The 23250-nt window shown below is 55.0% G+C and overlaps 2 protein-coding genes across 2 annotated transcripts in view; both read right to left on the bottom strand.

Annotated features, from left to right (window-relative positions):
• Window positions 1-21799, bottom strand: part of CNGB1 (cyclic nucleotide gated channel subunit beta 1) — a 28774-nt gene extending 6975 nt beyond the window's left edge. Inside the window, exons 1-25 of the mRNA XM_068411578.1 lie at window positions 21701-21799; window positions 21420-21468; window positions 21214-21271; window positions 21000-21117; window positions 20725-20767; window positions 20459-20540; window positions 20288-20369; window positions 19874-19913; window positions 19377-19527; window positions 19196-19271; window positions 17995-18031; window positions 13943-14117; window positions 12806-12828; window positions 11827-11905; window positions 9546-9675; window positions 9147-9189; window positions 6701-6830; window positions 5272-5358; window positions 4107-4264; window positions 3770-3949; window positions 2838-3046; window positions 1909-1959; window positions 1697-1783; window positions 1273-1337; window positions 712-834 (exon numbers count right to left, since the gene is read on the bottom strand). Coding sequence (XP_068267679.1) covers window positions 712-834; window positions 1273-1337; window positions 1697-1783; window positions 1909-1959; window positions 2838-3046; window positions 3770-3949; window positions 4107-4264; window positions 5272-5358; window positions 6701-6830; window positions 9147-9189; window positions 9546-9675; window positions 11827-11905; window positions 12806-12828; window positions 13943-14117; window positions 17995-18031; window positions 19196-19271; window positions 19377-19527; window positions 19874-19913; window positions 20288-20369; window positions 20459-20540; window positions 20725-20767; window positions 21000-21117; window positions 21214-21271; window positions 21420-21468; window positions 21701-21799 — 2375 coding nt within the window. The remainder of the gene's footprint in view (window positions 1-711; window positions 835-1272; window positions 1338-1696; window positions 1784-1908; window positions 1960-2837; window positions 3047-3769; window positions 3950-4106; window positions 4265-5271; window positions 5359-6700; window positions 6831-9146; window positions 9190-9545; window positions 9676-11826; window positions 11906-12805; window positions 12829-13942; window positions 14118-17994; window positions 18032-19195; window positions 19272-19376; window positions 19528-19873; window positions 19914-20287; window positions 20370-20458; window positions 20541-20724; window positions 20768-20999; window positions 21118-21213; window positions 21272-21419; window positions 21469-21700) is intronic.
• On the bottom strand, window positions 12126-12593 carry LOC137669267 (golgin subfamily A member 6-like protein 26; the record flags this gene model as incomplete). Its single annotated transcript, XM_068411284.1, has 2 exons — window positions 12126-12260; window positions 12402-12593. Coding segments are annotated over 2 exons (327 nt in total), but the record flags the coding sequence as incomplete, so codon positions are not given.
• Window positions 21800-23250: the final 1451 nt, after the last annotated feature.

The following is a 23250-nucleotide window of genomic DNA, read 5'->3' as shown; positions in this document are numbered from 1 at the left end:
TAACGTCCATGCCTTTTTGCAGGAAACTCTCATTTACTGCATGGTGCTAAATTACTTAAATGTTACTCAGTGTTGTATTTTGCCCATGTTGTACAACTTGTAGGTGTGGGCATTCACCACAAGGCAGCATCCAAGCTTGCGAGCCGAGCGCTCTCCAGTGGCATCCACCACAATGAACATTTAACACGCATATCTTGGAAATGCCATGGCGAGGGGACGGGGTGGCCACTGTCCCTGGGAATGAGGGTGCTGGGCTGGTCCAAGGGGCCTGACACATGGCACCTAGGTCCCGATTTTGCGGGGTGTGCGATACCACCTGGGTTCAAAGCACAGAACCCATCTCCAAGCACAGCTTCAAGCCTCCATCCAGACCTGGCAGCAGGTCAACACAAACAGAAAGAGGGCTCACGCTGCCATCCCGCTCAGCCAGGGAGTGTTTCCCAGCACCAAATTCCCAGTTTTTCAGCCTCTTTGACCAGCCATTGTCTTCCACGTCAGCTCAGCTGCAGCCTCCTTGTCCTGCAGCCCTGTGTATTACTCCACATCCCATCCCTCCTGTAGCCATCATTCTCCTGGCTCTGCATCTTCTGGCACACCCAGCCCTTTGCTTCAGTGGTTTTTATGAACCCAGCTGCATGCTAACACCTTCCTTCTTGCTCCAGCTCACCACAGCAAACTGTGCTACGTGAGGACCCAAGCCCTGGCTTGTACCTGTTTCCTTCCCCGTCGTAGACCCAGGTGGTAGAGCCCAGTCCTTCGTAGTCTGATGCCCAGTAATAGAGGCAGGAGTTCAGATGCAAGCTGTACAGTAAATAGGCAGTGGTCCGGATCACTCTGCAAAACAAGGAGAGAGCGGGAGGAGAGATGACATGGTATCTGCTGGGAGAAGCACACCAGATCCCCCCCAGAATCACAAGGAGCTTCGAAGCAATGAGCTGAGTGCTGACCATGCAGGAACCACAGAGCACCCAAACATACGGCTCCGCTGCTCCCTCCCACAGCCCTGCAGCTCCAGAAGTGCCAGAAAAAGCAGCTTATCCTCTGGTGGCTCCTACCACCACCAGCACCCTTGTCCCTGCTGGGTCAAGGAGAGGCCATCCTACCCATGTGGACTCCAGGACCCCCATGTCCCACCTGCATCAGCCAACATCCACGTCAACCAGTTCAGGGATAGCGGGAAAATAAATCAGAAATGCAGAACGGGTGCACACCCAAGCGAACCTCCTTCCCCAGCAGCAAACAGCAACTCCACCCTCTCTCCCTTCCCCTCACCTGTAGATGTATGCCTTGCTCATGATAGACTCCAGGCGGTCGTTGAACTCAAAGAAGGCCAGGTACTGGGAGGAGAAGGAAAGCAGAGTGCTCCAGCTTCCCGTGGCCCCCACCGAGAGAGTTACGTCCCCACAAAACCCCACTCCCCCTCTGTTTCTCTCCCACAGCCCCCCTGCAGCATGAACTGCCACAGACAGATTTGGCTCCATCTATAAGTGCCCTTCTATTCAAATGTTTTAGGATTGAAATGAAGTGTTTGACCAACAGCCCCGCAAAGCCTTTGGGACAAGGCTTCCTGTCCATTTTGCAATCCTCTTGTCATCATCGATGAGTCTACCAAGCCATAACTTACCCAAACCAGCACGGGACTCCTTCACACCCACCACAACTGGTGTTCTGTCTGATTTTATAAGCTCCCACTCACCTTCAGACAGCGAGGAAACCGCAGGAGCGGGTTGACACCGAATTCCAAGTAGAAGATATCCAAGGGCAGGAGGCACACCACATCCATCTGAAACCCGCACAAAGAGAGAAACCTCTGTGGGCACCTGCAGGCGTGGTGGGCACTGGGCAGCTGAAGCTGCAAGCCATGGTTCAGCTTGAAGATTCAGATTAATAAAGAAAATGATGTCGAACCTTAAAGCGTTCTGATCGCATGTAGTTCTCTTTCATGGCCTGTTTATCGCACTGGTTGGGAATAAGAGGGGGAGAGAGAGGAAGATTGATCATTGCTTACTGAAAGGGAAGTCATGGCCAACATAGTCATGCCTTTCATGGCTTTCCTCTTCTGCACCAGAACAGGGAAGATGCTCCCTTCGTGACTGGGAAGGGGAGCAGAGCAAAAGGAGCAGAAGACGACCTGGCCATACATCATCTTCCCATCCGATCTCAGGACATCCCGTGCTCATTTTGCATCCCAGAGAAAGCACGTCGCAGTGCCAGCACCACAAAAATCAGAGCTCACAGGAGAAACCTCCCTGTCTGAGCATTTGCCTGGGCCACGGGAAGGCTGTACCCTCAAGGTTTTATTTCTCACAGCTTATTTAATTGGATATGGAAATGAAATCAAGGGCTTTCACTTATCTCAGGCGCGTGATCTACGCGTTCCGATGGCAATCGGTGTTGTCCTATCGCTAATGCGTTCTGTCTAGCTGTGCTCCTGAAAATTAAACCTGGAGTTTATTACGCTCTCTGCTCACAATTAGCAGTGTATGGCTGTGCCAAGGCCTGTCACCGTGGACCGCCCCACGGAGCAGCACCCTCCGAGCATCCGCACCCAGGAATGGGGCCACCATGGACCACACGCCTCCTAGATGGGTTGGTATTGACTTTAGGGGGAAAATACGTAGGTTTGGTGGACAAAAAGACTGCTGGCTTATCCATTACGTGGCAGGAGAGATGTTTGCAGTCCTCCAAGAGTGGACACAGCCCTGATGGCCACAGCCATGGTGGCAGGGCTTGATTCAGAGGTCAGTGACCAGCACCATCCGTGCCGCTTGGGTGATGGGGATGGGAGGTCCCCGCAGCTGGTCCCCAGCAGTGGGATGCAGTGCGCTGCCACTTACTATTATGTCTCCCCCCTTGACAAACTGCAGCCGGGGCTGAAAGACAAGGAGGTCCAGCAGATAGATGAGGTCGCAGGTGTAGTCCGTGAGCAGCCAGTAGTAGATGTTTGAAGGTGTCTGGTAGGGGAAAGCCCAGCGAACAGGGATCAACCAGCAGTTCCAGTTCCAGGCCATGACAACGAAGAACAGCCACAGCACGTACATCAGGCCTGCACACAGGGAACCCACCACCATTAGCTGGGTGCACGTCCCTTGTCCGTGTGAATCCGCTACGCAAAGAGGTTTTCATCCCCTGACCTGCCCTGAGCGCAAGGACGAAACCTGCGGGAGGTCTCTTATCAGCAGTGTTTAATTGCAAAGTGAATACCACCAGTTGTGGAGCACATTGCTTTTTATCAGAAAGCCTCTTCTAACTTTGCTGGTTCAACCAGGTTTGCCTTTGCTTTGCTCCCACAATACTGACTTTCTTGGTTTGCTTTTTTTCCCCTCAAGGCTGTGCTGAGCCAACTGCTGCCTGCCTGAGCCTGGGGGCTTTGAAATGGCTGTGAAATAGCAAGGACTAAGGAAGGAGCTGGGCTCCTGTGGGGTGTGGATTTCTCTTTTGTGATTTTTTTATTTTCATTTGGGATGTCCACGCCACAGGGACAGCATTTGCCCACTAAAAAGCTTGAAAAGCAGAAGCTGGCTACCCCTTCCCTGCCCGGTCGTGCTCCTGACACCCACAGCCATCAGGAAGTATTCAGGAAAGCCTGTGCCTTGCAGGGGAATTTAAAACTCTGGTTTTTTTTTTAGTAGACAGGTATATGCTAAGTTGCTCCTTGCTTAGTTGTCCTCCCTTCTCTACAAGGTCTCATCTTTTACACCTTCTTAACCCCCTCTCCCCTGGCCAGCTTGCCCCCAGCCCGGGCGCTAGGCTACGCTCCATCACTCACTGGTGAGCGGGTCGATGCTGCTGGGGAACTTGTAGGTTTTCAGGCGGTCCAGCCAGGGCCGGTACTTGAACTTGCAGCACAGCATCTCGCAGTAGTGCTCGTCCTCCTCCGGCTTGTCCCCCTCCGGCTGCCCTGCCGGGGGAGGCGCCGGTGCTGGTGCAGGCGCCGGCTTGGCGGGGGCTGGGAGAGGCCACACAGGTATTTTAAAGGGCAGAAAATCATCTTACGGCAGTTTGTTTTAAGGTCTTTAAGTTGTTAATAAAGCAGCTGTCTCCCTGAAAACACAGCGGGGGGGGGGACCCATCCATTGAACGCACCCAGCCCCACTCAAACTCACATGCCGTAGGGCTCTCCTCGTCCGAGCTGACGTCGGGGTCAGTCAGCTTCTCCTTCACCTTCTCTGTCCTCTCTTTGAAGAGCTTCACCAGCTCCTGGAGCCGGGTGTTGACAAAGGCGCTGCTCAGGCTTGTGGCTGAGCCGATGCGCTCGGGCAGGCTGCGAGGAGACCGTCAGGCATTGCATGCAGGTAGGAAAGCCCAAGGGCAGGTTCACAACCCATTTTTTTAACCTACGGGATCCTGAATTAGGATTTACCCCTATTTATTGGGCTATTGTGTAATCAGAAGGACACAAGTTAAGGTGGTTTCAGTAAAATACCATCAAGTAGCACCAGCCTGAGCCTCATCCTTGCCCTGGGGTGCGAGATGACATCAGAGGGACTTGGGAAGCACCAAGATCCCAGGCTGGATTGCACGTGTTCAGGAGAAGAAAATTTTGGAAGAAATATGGGGTGAAAATGTGCACCAAGCCCCTGAAATTACAAGCTACATCATCTCTTCTCAGCCTCTTTATTAAAACTAGGTCGGATTCAGATGGGATGCTACACCTAGTGTGACTGAGAAGCACCACTACGAGGGAGGACAAAACCAAGCTCGTTTGCTGTCACTCCAGGCTGGTTCGTTGTGATAATTGGCATAACGATTTCTGCCCAGGAAGAAGGCAAAATCCTGCACTCTGTGGAGGTGCAGACCCTCCCCAAGGCTTTGCTTCCCATGGAGGGCAGCTCCCTCCAAGGCTGTCTCCCGGGGCCGCAGGGAAGTCAGGACCTGAGGTGTGTTATACACAGCATGTGCTCTCTTCCTACACGGAAGGAAAAGGTTATTTCTCCACCATCAGTAAAAACAAGGTGTCCCCATGGTGCTATAGCGTATGTAGATCAAAGATGCATCTTCTCTGTGGTTAAACCTAGTCTTAAGGAGAATATTTCTACCTGGGTACAGGAAAAACAAGAGAGCAGTTTCTGCTCCAGGGAGCACCGTGGTTGTGGGTTTTTGGAGAGCGGGCGCGTGACTTGTTACACGGTGCTAGACCCACGGCAGACACGGCTCCCTCTCCCTTTGGTATCCCAGCTCTTCTGGGATCCTTGCTGTTTCCACCCAAGCCCCGGGATCCCAACCCCTGGGAGCCTGGCTGATCCGGAGCCCCTCGGTCCCACCACGCACCTTTCCCTCTGGTGTTCATCGCTGCCCAGCAGCGCTTGGTTTGCGGACTGCGCGTCCAGACCATCCGCCGGGGCCAGAAGCCTCTTCCTGTGGACACAAACAGGGTGACTGAGGCTCAGCTTGTCCTCTGTCCTCAGGCAGCTCCTCTCCCTTCTCCTTCTCCCAGGTCTCATCTCTTCCACTTCCCTTTCTCCTACCAAGGTCAGTTTTCCCCTCATCAAAAATCAGAGTAATTAGGTGTTGCCTGAAGTCAATGGGAGCAAACCACCCCAATCCTTTGCTGCTGAAGCCGTGTCCCTTCCTGGCCACCACCGAGCTCCTAACAGAGCTGGTGGCTCCCTTTGGCATAGACGAGTTTCTGAGACAACTTCCTTACACGTGGGGAAGCAACGTGGCAGAAAGAGATCTGAATATAAAGATGACAATCACGGCAAAAATCTGGCTTGCAAACCTGCAAGTCAAGGCCAGAGTTTTAACTGTGACACAGAATTTGTCTTCTGCTTCCACAGCTGTTGCTCAAATTAACCAGGATTTCACTGACCCTGGTGCAAAGTGACTCAGTGCTGTGTGTGGAGCAGGAGCAAGCCAGGACACAGAGGGAGGTTGTCCTGCCATTGCAAATGTCCTGAAGAAAGCCAACCATGATGAACCCACCTGCCCCCAGCCTTGCTGGCTCTGGAAGGGGAAGGGGAGCAGATAAACAAGGCCAGCAAAACCTTCATTCCCCCAGTGTGCAGCGCAGGGGAAGAGGAAAACCACCCACCTCCCTGTTCAAGCACCCTCAGGTGTGGATGGAGAGGTTTCCCAAACTACATCCGTTTGGAGAAATAGTCTTGCCAAGGTCTGTGATGTTGTTAGGACAACATCCGCCACCTCCCACTGGTCAGCTGCCCTTCCCCTGTCTCTGCCTCCTCGGGGCACCGCGCTGCCCCATTGCCCATTTTAAAGCTCAGTTTTAATCCTCCCCCTCTCCGAGCATCCTTGTTCTGATGATACAAAGCCAGGGGGAAGATGCTGCGAACCCCTCCAGCAAAAACACAAGAAGAAAATCGTTGGTTTTTATGCTGAAGGCCCATATCCAGCACCCCGCCCCGCACTCCGAATTTGGGAGCAGAGCCACTTGCGTCAACAGACAAATGGGATCTGATCACGACCTGGGGATTGAGCCCAGCTCCAGGAGGAGACACAGACCAGGGTGTCGCTGGGCCCCAAAAGCTTTAAACAATGTTTAACCATTTAATTAAAAAATGCAAACACGAGGCAAGGCTTTTGCCATCTCCCCTGCCTGGGGGTGGTGACACCCACCACCCACAGCACCCCGCCTCACTGTCCCAACCTGCCACCAACAGGTCGAATGAATTTTCCTGTACCGGCACTGTTGGGGATGAGACCTCCAGGAGCTGGGGACCGCGCCAGGATGGAACCATACCTGGGGGATGCCGGCACCATGCCGGGCACCGACAGCATGTTGGGAGCGCCGGCAGCGGGCACCGGTAAGTGGGTACCATCGTCCTCCTCGGCATCGTCCACATCCCTGATGTCCACGATGGGGTAATTACCTGGCCCATGGAGAAGGACAATAATTGCAGGTGAGAGGGGCACGGGGCCCAACCCACAGCTAGGATGAATCCCCAAGCCCCACCTCCTCCGCAGAGCTGCCCCCCAATCCCCACAGCGTGCGGGAAGGACTCTCCTTTCCCCTCCGTTCCATCCTCCCTGGCACTGCTTTCTCCTAATGGTTTGGAGCATTTTTTCCTCTTTTTTTGCCCAGTTTTTAACACTATAAGAAGCGCCAGCTTCTTCCCTTCTGCTTTCCCAGCCTGCAGTGATCGCAACTGCTCTGTGCGTTGGGTCCCCATGGTTCGGAAAACGATGACCATTGAGGATCACCAGCTGCAGGTGTTAGGCAGAAACTTCCAGCTGCAAACCTGCCTCCCAGGGTCTAGGAAACCTCCTGGGTCTTCTGAACATAAACATATGGATCACGCAAGCTCCAAATTACACGAGCATTTGCTTTTCATACAGAATAAGGCACTATTTAAGGCCAGGTTGGATGAAGCTTTGGGCAACCTGGTCTGGTGGAAGGTGTCCCTGCCTGTGGCAGGGGGTTGGAACTAGATGATCTTTAAGGTCCCTTCCAACCCAAACCATTCTAGGATTCTATGATTCTATTTAAATAAGCACTGACAGCCTCTCTCTTCTGCAGAGGTACTAATTGCTTCCTGCCACAAGCAAGGTTAGAAGCAGGAAGGTTGGATGATTGTAGTGGGTAAGGAGAGACGCCAATTGCCCAAGGGAGAAATGGCGCTGGGGGTTATCTTGGTCTGCGAAGTGTCACCCCTTTTCTTAGCTATATAACAAAATGCAATGAGTTCCTGCAGGTTTTCTTCTAAGGGAGGTTTTCACATGTCTGAAAGACCCTGTGCATCCCCTCCTGCCCCACGCTGATGTGGGACCACTGGATCAAACCACCAAGAAATGGCTTGTTTGGGTTGCAAAGTTGAAATCCCATTGCACGTAAGGAAAAGCAGCAGAATTTGACTCGCTGGGTCAAAACAAAGCAAAGTAAAGCTACAGAAACATAATCTGTACTTTGGGCTAAAGGGCAGAAAACCATGAACAGCAAACCTCCATCTTACCATCCTCTTAGTGTGAGTGGATTGTACGAACGCTAAGGAGAAAACTACGTGTGTGGAGGGTATTTGACCCTCTGCCTGCAGGTCATTCGGGAGAGTTTTTGGCCAAGCAGATCAAAACAGATAGCATCTACAGGTATTTGCAAACACTCTGCAGGGGTTAGCTAGACAGGCACACAGTGATGAGGCAGAAGCAGAAAAAAACATTAATTTTTTTACCCAAAAAGCAACTGCTCTGATAATAACCCCTCGCCCCCCTCTTAAGCTACGCAAGCCCATCGTCAAAGCCAACATCTCTAATACCTAGCGGGGATTGCTCCTCATTGCAAAAATTGGGGTTGACAACTCCAGCCTCGGGCTTGCTGGCGACAAGGACAGGGATGCGGGAGGCAGCGGTGGCTCGGTAGCTGGGGACATTGGGGAGCTGCTCTAGCGTGCCGCGGCCCAGAGGGGAGGTGTCCCCGCCATCGAGCGGCTTGTCGTGCACCAGCCGATCTAGCTCGACGTCTCGGGCACGCTTGGACATGCTGCTAGGCGCCTAGGTGCTTCAAGCAAAAGGCAAGGCGTCTGAAGCTGCAATAAAACACAGAATGGTTTGAGACGGGACACTGTGTCAGGGCTGCTGGGGTTTCTGTTGCTCACTGTGGTGAGCATCCTACCACGTGCTTTGCTAGAATTGCTGCAAGATTGGGGCGCTCTGCGGGGCTGCACGAGCAGAGGAACCTCCAGCCTGCACCAGGCCTCAGGTCAAGCCTTGTGCAACTCGCCCGACGTCGGTGGAGTTATGCCAGGAGCTGCCTTTGCTCGCCCAGGCTGCGATGGGAGCTCACCACATGAGTATCGTTAGCAAACCCATTACTTCCTAATAGGTTATATTAAAATGCACTTTATGCCACTGGTTATTTTCCAAAATGAGCAAAATAGTAGAGAAAAGCCTTTTTATCTCCTCCAACGTTCTTCAGCTGAAGGAGAAACTCTTATTCCACAGCAGAGGTTGCTTAATCAACAAGGCTAAGTAATGTGTAAGCACCAGCCTTCCAGAGCCGGCTCCAGCTGATGACAATGTTGCCATCGCACTGCTCCCACGGGATGCTTCAAGCCAGCAAAAAGCCCTGGCTGCCCACGCTGCAGGGAACTCAGCTGCCCGCTCCCAGACAGCGAGCAGCGGGGAGGGAGAAGCTGTGTTTTCCCCTCGCCTGCTTTGGTTCATCCTAATTCCACACTGCGCTGCTATTGTACCTTCAGCATTGGTTTCAGCAGCTTCATCTGTCTCCTCTTCCACCTTCAAAACAACAAAAAAGCCATTTTAAGGAGAAAAAGACCTGCTCCGTCTGTAAAAGAGCACACTTTGCAGCTTGATTGGGTGCCCCATATCCCCCGACCATCCGCCAGCTTCTCAGCTTGTTGTTCAGTGCCAACGGTTTAGGGTGAAAGCATCCCCCCTTGGTGCACAGCTACTGCTGCTGTCTCAGGTTCAGAAACGGTGACACCTCAGTGGGAAACATTCCCAATGCCCGTCCCAGTCCCTGCTCCTCGTCAGGGCACTGTGTCCCCCCAGACGAGCTCTGAGCCCCTGGCACGTGCTGAGCAGCAAGAGCTCATCGCAGACCTGAGCCCAAGCAGGGAGTAACACTGTACCTGTATAAAAGCACTTTGGAGATCACTTATCTCAGCTTCTTCCAGCTGCTCAAACCTGAGAGCTTCCTCTGCAAAGTAGGATTCATCCACACCTTCATCAGTGGTGAGACAAGGCGACTGGATCAGGGGTCTGCATGGGACAGATCAAGCAGAGACAAGCGTCTGAGTTCCCTTTTGCCCTTTCTGAGGTCAGGCACATTGCGGATGGGGGGCATCATGTCAACAGGTGGGCATCAGGTCAGTGGGGATGATGCATGGCTCTCCCAGTTTTGGGGAGAACCACTCCTCCAGCTGTGCTGCCAGCCCCATTTGCAGGCGAATGATACCACAGAAATCTTAGTTTAGAATCACAGAACCGTTCTGGTTGGGAAGGACCTTTTAGATCATCAAGTCCAACCGTTAACCCAGCACTGCCAAACCCACCACTAACCCATGTCCCTCAGCACCACATCTACACGGCTTTTAAATCCCCCCAGGGATGGGGACTCCACCACTGCCCTGGGCAGCCTGTTCCAGCGCTTGACAACCCTTCGGGGGAAGAAATTGTCCCTGATCTCCAATCTAAACCTCCCCTGGCACAACTTGAAGCCGTTTCCTCTCATCCCGTCACTTGTTACCTGGGAGAAGAGACCGACTCCCTCCTCGCTACACCCTCCTTTCAGGTAGTTGTAGAGAGCGAGAAGGTCTCCCCTCAGCCTCCTTTTCTCCAGGCTAAACCCCCCAGGTCCCTCAGCCGCTCCCCATCACACTTGTGCTCCAGACCCTTCACCAGCTCTGTTGCCCTTCTCTGGACTCGCTCCAGCAATGGAGGGCATTGCATATGCATAAGCAAAAATTGCATATGCAGAAAGCTAGGGGCAGTATGTTTCTCCTGCTGTGCATAATAATTTCTCATATAATTAAAATTTGCCAAATGAAAAGCTGAGAGCCTCATCTCCAGGCAGGGCTGCCCTGCAAGCACCAGCCGAATCCCACGTTTGCCTCTGCAAGACACCCCCAGGACACACAATTCTCATTTTCCTTCAGCAGCAAGCACAGACCCCAGCTCCACCATTCTCACAAAACCGATTTTATTGATTTAATATAACTTTAGAAATGAAAAAAAAAAAGCCTCATCATGTTGTTCTGTGCACTTATCTCCCTATTTGCGCTTTGCTGGTGAGAGACACAAAGCGGGGATTGGGGATAATGAAAAATTTTAAGACAACTAAATGCATGAAGATTGAAAAACCATCTTCCCACATCCTTGGCAGTTCCTAAATCGGAAGATGTATGTAAAAAGCAGCGGCTGCTTTTTTTCTTCTACCTCCATGTCTTGAAAAACTGTTATTTTCCAAGGTCTCTTTAAAATTAATTTTAATAATTCCATCCCCTCCTTCTTTTTTTTTAATTACGCTCCTTTCAAATGCAATTGCAAGTCTTTTCATCCTAACCTAGAAAACCCCTCTGTGTCTCTGTTTTCCTGTAAACAAACACTTTGAAGGATGGAGCAGCATCTCATTTACCCAACAATTGAAGCTTAAGTTTCTATAGTGGAGCTCCAGGACCAAATGTTGATGAAATAAAAAGATATGGGTTTGACACTGAATAATCATGCGTTTTCAGCTTCTTCCTGAAAATCTAGGTACTGCAGAAGAATTAACAGAGAATAATACTGTAACACTAGGTAATAAATGCCTAAATGTTTATCCCACGTGAAATCAGAGCAACCCGCTAAACAAAGTGGATTTTTCTAAATACCACCTAGACCAAAGTCACCACCTACAACAGCTGACAATAACTCGGCTATTTTCCACAACAGGAAAAAAAATGTAAGATTTTACCTCCTTGTATTAAGTAGCATTTGCGGGTACAACACATAATCCTGTCTTTAAATTCAGCTCTGTAATACCCATAATAATCCCGACTGCCCTGAATTAACGGATGTGGGTTTAAATAAGCGGATCCTCTCCAAGAGCTGGGTGCTCCCAGCTCCCGATGAAGGCACAGCCCGGGGGCTCCTGCTCGGCGGAGCTGCTGGACCCCGCGGGAGGGGATGGCTGAGGCTGCGGTTGCTACGGGTGCGTGGTGATGGAGATGGAGCCTGTGGCACCAGGTGCCGCGTCAGCAGCGAGCCCTGGGGTGAGCCGGTTTGGGAAAGCAACCCCCCAAAAGCATCCCTCCCCAAAGCATCCCTCCCCCGCGCGTGTTTCAGCCTCTCCGGCTTGTGAACGCAGCTGAAACAACAACTGTGTTCACACTCGCTTCCAACAGTGTCATAAAGGCAACGGGAGCCACTCACCCTGCACTCTCCTCCACCTCCTCCTCCTTCTCCTCCTCCTTCTCTTCTTCCTCCTCCTCTTTCTCTTCTTCCTCCTCCTCTTTCTCTTCTTCCTCCTCCTCCTGCTTCTCTTCCTCCTCCTCCTGCTTCTCTTCCTCCTCTTTCTCTTCTTCCTCCTCCTCCTGCTTCTCTTCCTCCTCCTCCTCCTCCTCTTCCTCCTCCTCCTCCTCTTCTTCTTTCTCTTCATCCTCCTTCTCTTCCTCCACCTCTTCCTTCTCTTCCTCCACCTCTTCCTTCTCTTCCTCCTCCTTCTCTTCCTTCTCTTCCTCCTCCTTCTCTTCCTCTTCCTCCTCCTCCATCTCTTCCTCCACTTCCTCCTCCATCTCTTCCTCCTCTTCCTCCTTCTCTTCCTCCTCCTCCTCCTTCTCTTCCTCCTCCTTCTCCTTCTCTTCCTCCTCCTCCTTCTCTTCCTCTTTCTCTTCCTCCCCCATCTCTTCCTCCACCTCCTCCTTCTCTTCCTCCTTCTCCTTCTCTTCCTCTTTCTCTTCCTCCACCTCCTCCTTCTCTTCCTCCACCTCCTCCTTCTCTTCCTTCACCTCCTCCTTCTCTTCCTCTTCCTCCTCCTCTTCTTCCTCTTCCTCCTCCTCTTCTTCCTCTTCCTCCTCCTCTTCTTCCTCCTCTTCTTCCTCCTTCTCTTCCTCCTCCTTCTCTTCCTCCTCCTTCTCTTCCTCCTCCTCCTCCATCTCTTCCTCCACCTCCTCCTTCTCTTCCTTCACTTTCTCCTTCTCTTCCTCTTCCTCCTCCTCCTCCTCCATCTCTTCCTCCACCTCCTCCTTCTCTTCCTCCACTTTCTCCTTCTCTTCCTCTTCCTCCTTCTTCTCTTGCTCCTCCTCCTCCTTCTCTTCCTCCTCCTCTTCCTCCTCCTCCTTCTTTTCCTCTTCCTCCTCCTCCTTCTCCTCCTCCTCCTCCTTTTCCTCTTCCTCTTCCTCCTCCTCGGCACTGCTCAGGGAGCCCACCCACAGCCTGGAAAGGAGAAACTCATTAGGTGAAATCCAAAAAGCATGTCTAAACATCACTGCCAGTCTCTGCACCCCCTTAGGCTGGCAACGCTCTCCCTCCACCCCCCAGCCAACATCTTGGGGGGGTGACACACTCGGGCACACCGGGCACACGCTGTTTCACAGCCCATCAGTACCTGCGGCCCCAAGTGGGTGGGAGGCAGAACGGGAAAAAGTTTGGAAATGCAAAACCAGAATCCTTGAACGTTCAAATTCCCCTTGCGGCACAGGGAGGGGATGTGCTTAGGGGTCACTTGCTGCTGATTTTTGACCCAAACTTCCCTGTTCATGAACTCCACCCTCCAGGACAGAACGTGCTTGCTGCCTGCCGCTTCTTGGGCTTGTATACTAAGGGGGCAAAACTCCAAACAATATTTTTCTAACATGTCCAGTGTTTTCTGGCTGAGCAGAAGAGCTCTGCTGAGCGAAGGTGGCTCTGGGCATCGCTTGTGCTTACTGCAGTCGAGCATCGCCCATGTCGGAGGCGGGGACTGCTGCGCTCGCCCTCTCCTGCATGTGTGCTGGGCTCCGGGAGCATCTTGGGGGGGCTCCCAAACCCTTTGGGAGTGTGCATGGACACCTCTCATCCCCCTGCTGCCACGCAGCCTGCTCCCGGCTCTGAACGCATTGCCCAGCCCTCGGGAGGTGTCAGCAGGGGTTTCTTTTGGAAGACATAGGATGAATTATACACAGAAGACTACCATTTCCAAACGTCGTGACAGTTGGATGCGCAGTTGGTGGGAACGAGGTCCAAACCCTCTTGCCTTAGGGCCAAAACCTACTTACAGGAAAACTAAGCAGAGCATCCTTCAGCTGTCCTCTGCAGGGCAACGTGGAGCATTGCGTTCATGGCTCTGCCACTCAACAACAGAAGGAAAGGCCATTTGCTCACACACCTTTTGGGTCCTTCTGGTGTCCCCCTCTTTGGAAATGGGCACCTTGGCTGCCCTCTACCAGCTGCACCACCAGCGCTGGCAAGGAGGAACGCCCAGGGACGTGCTCGTCCCTTCGCATGGCCACCGCGCTGGTGGCCGGAGAGCGCGCAGGGCTGCCCATCAACAGCATCTCCCTTCTCCTACCTGTGTTCTTCTTCCTGAGGTTCCTCTTGTATGGGGGGAAGGGGATAAGCATCTGCCACCAGCTCAGTCTCGTGACGCCAGATCACCATCTCACACGCGGCTTCATTACTCCAGTCATCCTCTATATCCTCCAGGACGAGGTCAGTCTCCTCGGGTTCCCCAGCGACAATATGAACTGAAACAGGAATGGGGAAAGGGAGGTGGTGAAGTGAGAGCAGCACATTGCCAAGAGGGCAGAGCCCACGTTTTAGCTGCTCAATGCAGAGGTGCCAGGACTGAGGCACCTCTCAACCTGCACACTCCTGTGCAGCCGCGGTCCCCCCGAGCTGTGCCAGACAGATGCCTTGGGTACTTTTGCCAGAAGGAAGAAGAAAATTTACCATTTTTGTGCCAAGCACGTCCAAAACCCTATGAAAATTACAACCCTTTGCATACAAAAGTTTGTTGGCACGTAGCAACCTCCACCCGCAGATGACTTGGCCCATCTCCAGGCCACATTTTGTCTCTCCTTGCAAACAGAAGCAGCCACGGGAAGAGCCCAAAGCCTTTCCCCTCGCGAGCCCTGAGCGAAACGCTGCGCTGGCACGGCCCGAGGGCCCTGCTTTTGCAGAGCAAGGCTCAACCCAGCGCCCATGTTGCAATGCCTCGAGCACCACACCGTGTCCGCTCCTAACGCTGCCCCGGGCACGGCGGAGGGAAGCATCCCACACACCCTGCAATTTCCCAGTATCACCAGGGGAAACTCCACGGCGAGTTACTGGGGAGGCTGTCAGACCAGCTGCAATCGATGGCTCTGACCCATGACCAGCCCTCTCCGTGTCCCAGGTGTACCCATCCTACCGCGCCAGGCACACACCGGAGAAACAGGAGGAGGAAGCGCATCCACATACTGTAAAACCAGTTTATTTTGAGGTCTGCCTGACAACAAAACTTACACGGCCGCAGCAAAGCTAATAGGAAACGTGCAAATTCAACTACAGAAAGGCAGGAAACCCACCCATGGTCGGCTTTGGGTCATATTTACCCACCCCATGGTGCCCACACTGCCTTTAGCTCCTTCCCTCTAGATCTCCGTTAATTAAAATGTGGGACAGCAATCAGTGAGATGGCTCTTAAAACACACCACCACTTTTGGATACATTATATGAAAATGGGACAAATACTAAAATCGTAGCCTAGTACCCGCGGAGTTCATTATAAACACGGGGCATGGATCTCAGGTTGGTTGCTTGGCTCGTGACTCATCATTATGGCTGCCTAGATCGTCCTGAAGAGATGCAACGAGATGGTGGGACACCTTATCGTGGCCTTTCAACGTATCAAGGGGGCTTATTTGAAAGATGGAGAAAGACCTTTTACCAAGGACAAGGGGGGACAGTTTTAAACCGAAAGAAGGTAGATTTAGATTGGACATAAGGAAGAAATGTTGTGTGATGAGAGTGGTGAGACCCTGGCCCAGGTTGCCCAGAGAAGCTGTGGATGATCCACCATTGGAAGTGTTGAAGGCCAGGACGGACGGGGCTTGGAGCAACCTGGTCTAGTGCAAGGTGTCCCTGCCTGTGGCAGTGGGGTGGGACCAGATCATCTTTGAAGGTCCCTCCCAACCCAAATCATTCTGTGATTCTAAGATCTCCACTAAAAACCTGGCGTGTAGGGGCTTTCACCCCACCCAGCCCGGCATGCCCGTGGGATCCCTTCCCTGTCGGGACACTCCTGCCACCGCCGCTAGTGCCGCATCCGAGGAGATGTGAGCTTTGGGCGAGAGCAGCCATAGTTGGGGGTAAGGAGAGTTTGGGGTAAGTTCTCCCATAAGGAGAGCCTGGGCAAACACTTTTAACCATTAACTCCTACATATTCGCCTAGAGATTAACCTCAGCTGCCTGCACTTGCTGCTGCAAACCAGAGCCCTTTGCACTTGCTGGGAGAAAACACTCAGTTAATGGAAGAAAAGCAATAAGAAGCTGACGAGAGCTTAAAGAGCTTTGTAACGTTACACCTCGGAGGCAGAAGTCAACTCAAAGAAGCCTGTGGGCTTCAGCTGGAGGCCTCAGGGGTGAATACGTGGATGCTAGGGGAGGCTTTGAGAGAGCCAGGAGTGCTGGGAGGCTGCAGCAAGAGGCTTTCTGCCTCTGAGGTGTCCTGGGTGATGCTTTTCTACCCTCCTATAAATTACAGCTCCTGTCTCATAAATGTCATCCTGCAAACCCAATAGCTCTGGTTCCCGGAGCCAAGAGGGAGCGGGGATGGGACAGCCCTGGGACACGCAGCCAGCATCCCCGTGCCAGCCTTGTGTCCCCCGCCGCCCCAACTGGGAAGGAGCTAGAGACCATTTGCAGATTCCCCTTTTGCTTTTCCTCCCCAGCTGCGCTTTCTCCTCGGGTTGGTCTCGTTTGGTTGTGGGAAGGGCTGGCTCACCACGGTCTTCGTTTTCCGTTTGTTTCAGAGGCGCTAAGCCCCTTTGCCCCCTGAAACAAAAGGAGAAGGAAAACATTAATGAGCCTGCTAGGAGTCTGGGGCTGGGGCAGATCTCTCGCTCGAGCCAATCACTCCCTTCCTTGGGCAGATTAAGGGACCTTGAGGTGCCTCAAGGCACCAAAGCGAGCTGTAACGCAAGGCAGCCGTGCACAAAGGGTGTCCGTAAGAAGGACACAGAGCTGTTGGAGTGAGTCCAGAGGAGGCCACGAAGATGCTCAGAGGGCTGGAGCCCCTCTGCTCTGGAGACAGGCTGAGAGAGTTGGGGCTGTTCAGCCTGGAGAAGAGAAGGCTCCAGGGAGACCTTCTAGCACCTTCCAGTGCCTGAAGGGGCTACAGGAAAGCGGGAGAGGGGCTTTTGACAAGGGCGTGGAGTGACAGGACGAGGGGGAACGGTTTTAAACTGAAAGAGGGGAGATTGAGATGAGATGTGAGGAAGAAATTCTTTGCTGTGAGGGTGGTGAGACCCTGGCCCAGGTTGCCCAGAGAAGCTGTGGCTGCCCCCTCCCTGGCAGTGTTCAAGGGCAGGTTGGATGGGGCTTGGAGCAACCTGGTCTGGGGGAAGGTGTCCCTGCCCATGGCAGGGGGATTGGAACTGGACGGGCTTTAAGGTCCCTTCCAACCCAAACCCTTCTGTGATTCTATGACTGTCCTGCACGTGCAGCAGCATCCCACCGGCTTTGCCTCTTTCCAAGGTCCACAGCAGCGCTCAGGTCTCCAGTTTGTACAAACACATGCACAAATGCCTTCCTGCAGGACTGCCCATTCTGAGATCCCACCAAGTGGCTGCTGGCTCGGTGGGAGCAGCCTCCCGGCATGGCCCTGAACAGATGCACAGCCTCTGTGCACCGCGGTGGGTCCCCGCTCCCATCAGCAGCTCCCACGGCCCAACCGACACTCCTTCCTGGGCACGGCGCTTGTACGGCGCTGTGTGACATCCCCCCTGACTGGTCCATCTGTGGAGGCAGCCGTGGCTCCTGGCCAGGCTCCCTGCTTTGCTCGGCATCCTGCAACGTGGCTGGTGTGGGGAGCCAAGCCCAGCTGCCCCCAGGGCTGGCGCTTGTTCCCCTCCACGGGCAGGCAAACAGCAGTGTGAACCCCGCAACGTTCTCCTGCAGCCCTGCAGACTCACATCTGACACATCTAATCCCAGGATTTATTTTTTTTCTGAGGTACCTCCCTAGACATCTCACGCCAGGCTCGGCAAACACTCTCCAGCTTGCCAGCAAACGTGCCAAAGGGGGTGATGAAGGCGGCAGGTTTGAATTCCCTTGATCCACCAGCTTGGCAAACACCCTCCGGCACAGCTCGAGGATAGACCTGGATATCAGCACTAACCTCAAAACCCGGGACCCGAGGATGAGTCTCTCTAGACTCCCACGCCCTGAGTTTTACCAAGCCCGTGCCACAACCCCGCATCTGCTCCCTCTTCTCAAGGCTTTCTTGGGCAGTTTCAGGGGCTCCCCAGCTGGCACCCATGGCAGACCAGGGGATAAAAGCTGCCAGCAGCCCCTCTTCCCAATAACCACTTTCCGACCTCAGCAAGCTAACCGGCACAGTGAGATGGAGCAACCACTTACTTTCTTCCACGGGACTCAAGGTTGTTGTAGCTGCTTCCTGCCAGGAGGAAAAGGGAAACGTGAGACATTGCCCATTTTCAGTAAACCTAAATTTTTACCCTAAATGTCCTACGAGGAACGGCTGAGGGAGCTGGGGGTGTTTAGCCTGGAGAAGAGGAGGCTCAGAGGTGACCTTAGTGCAGTCTACAACTACCTGGAGGGAGGTTGTAGCGCAGTGGGAGTCGGCCTCTTCTCCCAGGCAACCAGCGATAGGACAAGAGGACACAGCCTCAAGCTTCACCAGGGGAGGTTCAGGTTGGACATTAGGAAGCATTTCTTGTCAGCAAGGGTCATTAGCCATTGGAAGGGGCTGCCCAGGGAGGTGGTGGAGTCACCATCCCTGGAGGGGTTTAAGAAAAGCCTGGACATGGCACTTAGTGCCATGGTCTAGTTGACAGGGTGGTGTCAGGGCAATGGCTGGAGTTGATGATCCCAGAGGGCTCTTCCAACCTGAACGGTTCTGTGATTCAGTAAATGTGGCCCTTTTTTTTACCCTAAATACCCCATGGGATTTCTCAGGGCATGTTGGATGTCTCAGCCATGGGCATGAGCATCCCCACGCACAATGGTAAAGGGCAGGAGCACATCAGTGAGCTCGCCTGGGTGCAAGGGAAGCAAAGGAGGGTGTGTAAAGCTGCTGCTGCTGCTTCTCCTTAGAGCTGGATCACACCTGGGTGAGATGCCATGGCCCGGACACCACCCGGTGCCTCACAGAAAGGCAAGGAAATGGCAAAGAAAACACACGCTACGGGCCCTCTCACTGCTTGGAGGCCAAATCCTGGTTTCCATCAGCTAGGCAGGTCATGGGGATGTTTTCTCGAAGGAGCTGGGTGACAGCTCCTGTGAGGGTGGTGTGACACTGGCCCAGGTTGCCCAGAGCAGCTGTGGCTGCCCCCTCCCTGGCAGTGTTCAAGGCCAGGTTGGATGGGGCTGGGAGCAACCTGGTCTGGGGGAAGGTGTCCCTGCCTGTGGCAGGGGGTTGGGACTAGATGGGCTTTAAGGTCCCTTCCAACACAACCCCTTCTGTGATTCTCTGATTCTATGAAGCCCAAACCACGGCAGGTGCTGGCACTGATCTGGTGCCATCTGCATGGCAGGGGACACCCTCCCTGCCAGGGACATGGCGTTCACGCACCCTTTGCCTGTCCAGCAGACAGCATACCTGTGTGTCCTGCTTCTCCCTGGTCACCGGCTGCGGCATCACCTTCTCCAGCCCCTGGACCAACCAGGCAAACATCCTGGTGACCAGAAACCACTGTTAGACCTGGTTGCCGGAGCCTTTGTCCCCACAGCAGCCACCCCTCCAGCCACGGTACCCACACAGAAGCTGCTGCCGCAGTTACCTGTTGCCATCCCCAGGCTGGGATGGAGGGGTGACGGTGGCCACCGGCTCCGGTTGCTCCTCGACTGGTGCTGGCTCCACTGCTACTGGGATGCTCTGGGCAGCTGGAACGCTGCTTTTTGACTTTGCCTGGGTTTTAGTCCCTTTTGTGCCTGCTCAGGTTTATTCAGAAGAAGGGGGATAAGCAATGCAGTGGTCACCTTATAACTTGTTGGGGAAGGGCCACCTCCCACACAGGTACAGGCTTGGGGGACCTCCCTCGCAGCTTCTCCCCTGGGGATCCAGCCTGGGACGAGGACACGGGTGGTTTGGGGACAGACGTGGTGTAGGGGCAGTGCGGTGATGCTGGGACCCGGCGTGCCCACCCCCATGGGCACAGCTGGCACCCCGGGGCACGGGGATGGAGGGCAGCCCCAGCACCGGTGCCTGCCTGCACCCGGGTTCTCGAGGGCAGAGTGTCCCCTAGAAAGGGCCACCCAGGGAAGGGGAACCGCTCACCTCCCTCTGCGGCTTCGCACTTCTGCTTCTTTGGCTCCGGCTGCAGAGGGACAGAGGGACGGATGGACATGGCAAAGTGGCCCCATGTCACCCTGGGTGGGCATGTCCCCCACCCCACCAGGACCCACACGCACAGCCCCACACGCACAGCCCCACACACCCGCCCCACTTCCTTGACAAGGACCCTGATGTTGCTGTCCCCAGCGGGTCCCGAACGGAGGGTGCCCCCAGCTCCTCCCAGGTTGGGGAGCACCAGGATGGCACCCTGAGCTCTCTCTTTTGCTCTGAATTCCCCTGGGGTTTTCCTCCCCAAGGTCCCAGCCGGGGCGTGTGGGAGGACGAGGACGGGGACACCGCTCTGCTGTCACCTCTGCCCCGCAGCCCCCCGCTCCCCCTGAGCCAGGCAGTGCTTACCTCCGGCTTTTTTGGCACCTCCGGCTGCGGCACGATCCTCTCGAACCCCTGCACCAGCCAGCTGAGCACCCGCGATCCTGCCCTGCGGGGAGAGCACGCAGCAGTCGGGGGGCTCATTCTGCGCCCCTCCTTCCCTCCCGCATCCCCCCGCCAGCCTCCCCGGGGACCCACCACTCATCCGCGCCGGTATCTGAGCCTGCCTCGGGCTCATCGCCATCTGGTTCATCCTCCTCCGGCTCTGAGGGGGCTATCTCTGCAAGGACAGCGGTGCCGTGGGGATGGGGCAGAGCTGGGACCTGCGCTGGGAGCTCCTGGTCCCCCCATCAGCTGGCTCAAGGGGACGATCGCGCCAGCGTCACCGAGCAGGGAGGGGGGATGTGGGAGGCCCAGAAAGGCTCCCGGGATGCTGCAAGCCGCAGGCTCCCGGCTTTCCTTACCCACAGCCTCCTGTTCCTCTTCCTTGAGGATCTGGACCTCCATCTGAAAAGCCAAACAGACTGTCACCCGCCCGGCCCCCAAGGGGGGCTCATCCCGCCGGGCAGGGAGGGAAACCTGCCCTTTCCCCAGGGATGGATAAGGCAGAAGCCCCCACAGGGCAGGTTTAGTGCTCCCAGTTAGCACTGGGAGAATGATAGCAAGGGAAAAAAGAAGGAAAGGTAAAAAGAGCTAGAAGCTCAAATACACCAAACTCTTGCCTGGATCCGTCACCTACCTGATCGGGAACGTCAATGCTTGTCTCCAAGTTCTTCCCGAGCGCCTGCTGTGTCCCTGGGGCCGGCACGGGCTGGGGAATCACCTTTTCCAGCCAGGAGAACACACTGCCCCCCATGCTGCCGGGGAAGGGGCTGAGTCAGGCTGGGCCCCCCCATCCCAGGCTCCGAGTGAAAGCAAAGCCTGTTGCCCGCCGGAGGGTTCACAAGCAATACCTCTCAAACATGGAGCCTGGCTCCTCGGGGACCACCAACGCCACCTTCTTTTCCATTTCTTCAATGGCAGCAGGCAAAAGAAAAAAGAAAGCAAGATGCCATCGCTGCTCAGCCAGCCCCGGCGTGCCGGACAGGAGGCTACCAGCCCGTAAAGGCACGCAGCCCCGCTGCCCGAGCTGGCGTGTCCCCTCACCACAGGGGCTCACCTTGAGTGGGTGCACGGTCAGCAGCATCCCCAGCCTTCCTCGTCGGTGCCTTCGGGGTAAAAGGTGTCAGAGAGCGAGGGGCAGGGGACTGTCCCCCCCCTGCTCAAAGGTGGCTACAAACTCCAGGGACCCCCCATCCTTCCTGCCCCCTCCCCAGTGGGGACGCAGCCTGGTCCCCATCCCTCCCCAGGGGATGCTGCGGGGTGCCGCAGAGGCACCGGGCATCTCTCCACCGTGTTTGTGGGGTCCCCAGTACCCCCCCAAAGTGGTTCCCCACTCACCTTAACCGGCTCTGGTTCCTGCACTGGGGCCGGGGGGGGCTCCTCTGGCACATGGGGCGCCGGGGGCTGGGGAACCACCCGCTCGATCCAGCCCAGCATCCTGCAGCCTGCGGGTAGCGAGGAGTGGGGTGCGGCCGGCCAGGGGCCAGCAGCAGCGGTGCACGCTGCCCGGGGAACACGGGGTGCACCAGCTGCTCACGCTGTCCCCAGGGCCACCCAAAAAGGTCCTCGGCGTCCTTCCGCGTCCACGACCTGCTTGGGAAACGCGGCGCTGCAGCACAGCCACACCAAACCCTGCTCAACCCCCGGCCCTTGCCGTTAGCCTGAGCAAACTACGCCCTCACAGGCTCAGTTAAACTTGCTTTTCCTAAATCTAACTGCTCATTTAGGGTTTTTTTTTTCCACTACCCTCCATGGCTAGGGTCTCACAAGGAGAAGCACTCGTGAAGCCATAGCAGGTAGACCACAGAAACCGTGATGCTCTGCTCAGGATCCTCTACGCTCTCCCTCATCTTTCATTTGAGGGATGGAAAACAACGGTAATTTGAGCAGAATTGGTTTATGAGCAAGTTCACATCCCAACACACGTTATCAGCTTGTTCTGCCCCTAGGAAATAACTCTGCTCCATCACCTTTCCCCCACGGCCCAGGGCCATGGTGGCGGCTGGGGCAGGCACCTGCCTGGGGCCCTGGGGCGGGCAAAGGCAGCCAGCGCTGACCTGCTGTGGCTGCCGAGATGTTGATGGGGAAGGTAAAAATAAGATGTTGCAGAGCAGGGATTCAGCTGTCCAAGCTCTGTTTGCTCGGTCTTTTCGGGTCCCCCCCAACCCTTCCCGGTGTGACTCTGGGCTGGGATGCAGCACCAGTGAGCTGAGCGATGCCGCACGTTCCCGTGCTGGGGTGCAGGACAAGGGCTGGGGGCTCTCACCCAGCTCAAACTGGGGATGTCTTCTGCTGCTGCCCCTCCAAAGAGCCCTGCTCTGCCCAAAACACCCCGCCGAAGACCTCAACGAGGGGCTCAGGTGCATCTCGGGCGGATCCCACGCTGCTGCTCGCAGAAGACACCCACGAAGGGCAAGAGAAAGCAGATCCCTGAGCTCCATCGAGCCCAGAAGGAGACTGCTCGGGAGCTTTGGTCCAGGTTAACGCAGGACCCCAGGCCCACGGACGCAGCAGGGTACAGGCTGGAAGGCGCCCAGTGCCTGGCTCTTTGCATTAACCCCTCCCTCAGCTTTCAGGCATGCAGAATGCCTTCAAACCCCTTGAGGTGTTTCATCTGGGGTTGCCCAAAGCCTGGCATCTTAAATCTTAACGAGCTGAGGTTCCCAGGCGGGGTGGGTGACGGGCGCCCTCAGCTCTTTGCATCCTCCTGCCTTGTGCAAGCCCAGGGAACCAGGTTTGGATGGGTCCGAAGCATCGCCCCACACGGCACCTCCAGCCCCTGGCACACCACGGGCAAGCTCGGCTCTCCCACGTCCCCAAAGCGGGACAGGGTGGCTGTGAAACACCTCCCAGGAGGCCTGATGACCAATTAATTGCCTTTTACCTCC

This window comes from Nyctibius grandis, chromosome 12, assembly GCF_013368605.1.
Source record: "Nyctibius grandis isolate bNycGra1 chromosome 12, bNycGra1.pri, whole genome shotgun sequence".
In the NCBI taxonomy this organism is placed as follows: Eukaryota; Metazoa; Chordata; class Aves; order Nyctibiiformes; family Nyctibiidae; genus Nyctibius; species Nyctibius grandis.
Note: the sequence above shows the minus strand (reverse complement) of the source record. Positions and strands in the feature narration are given on the sequence as shown.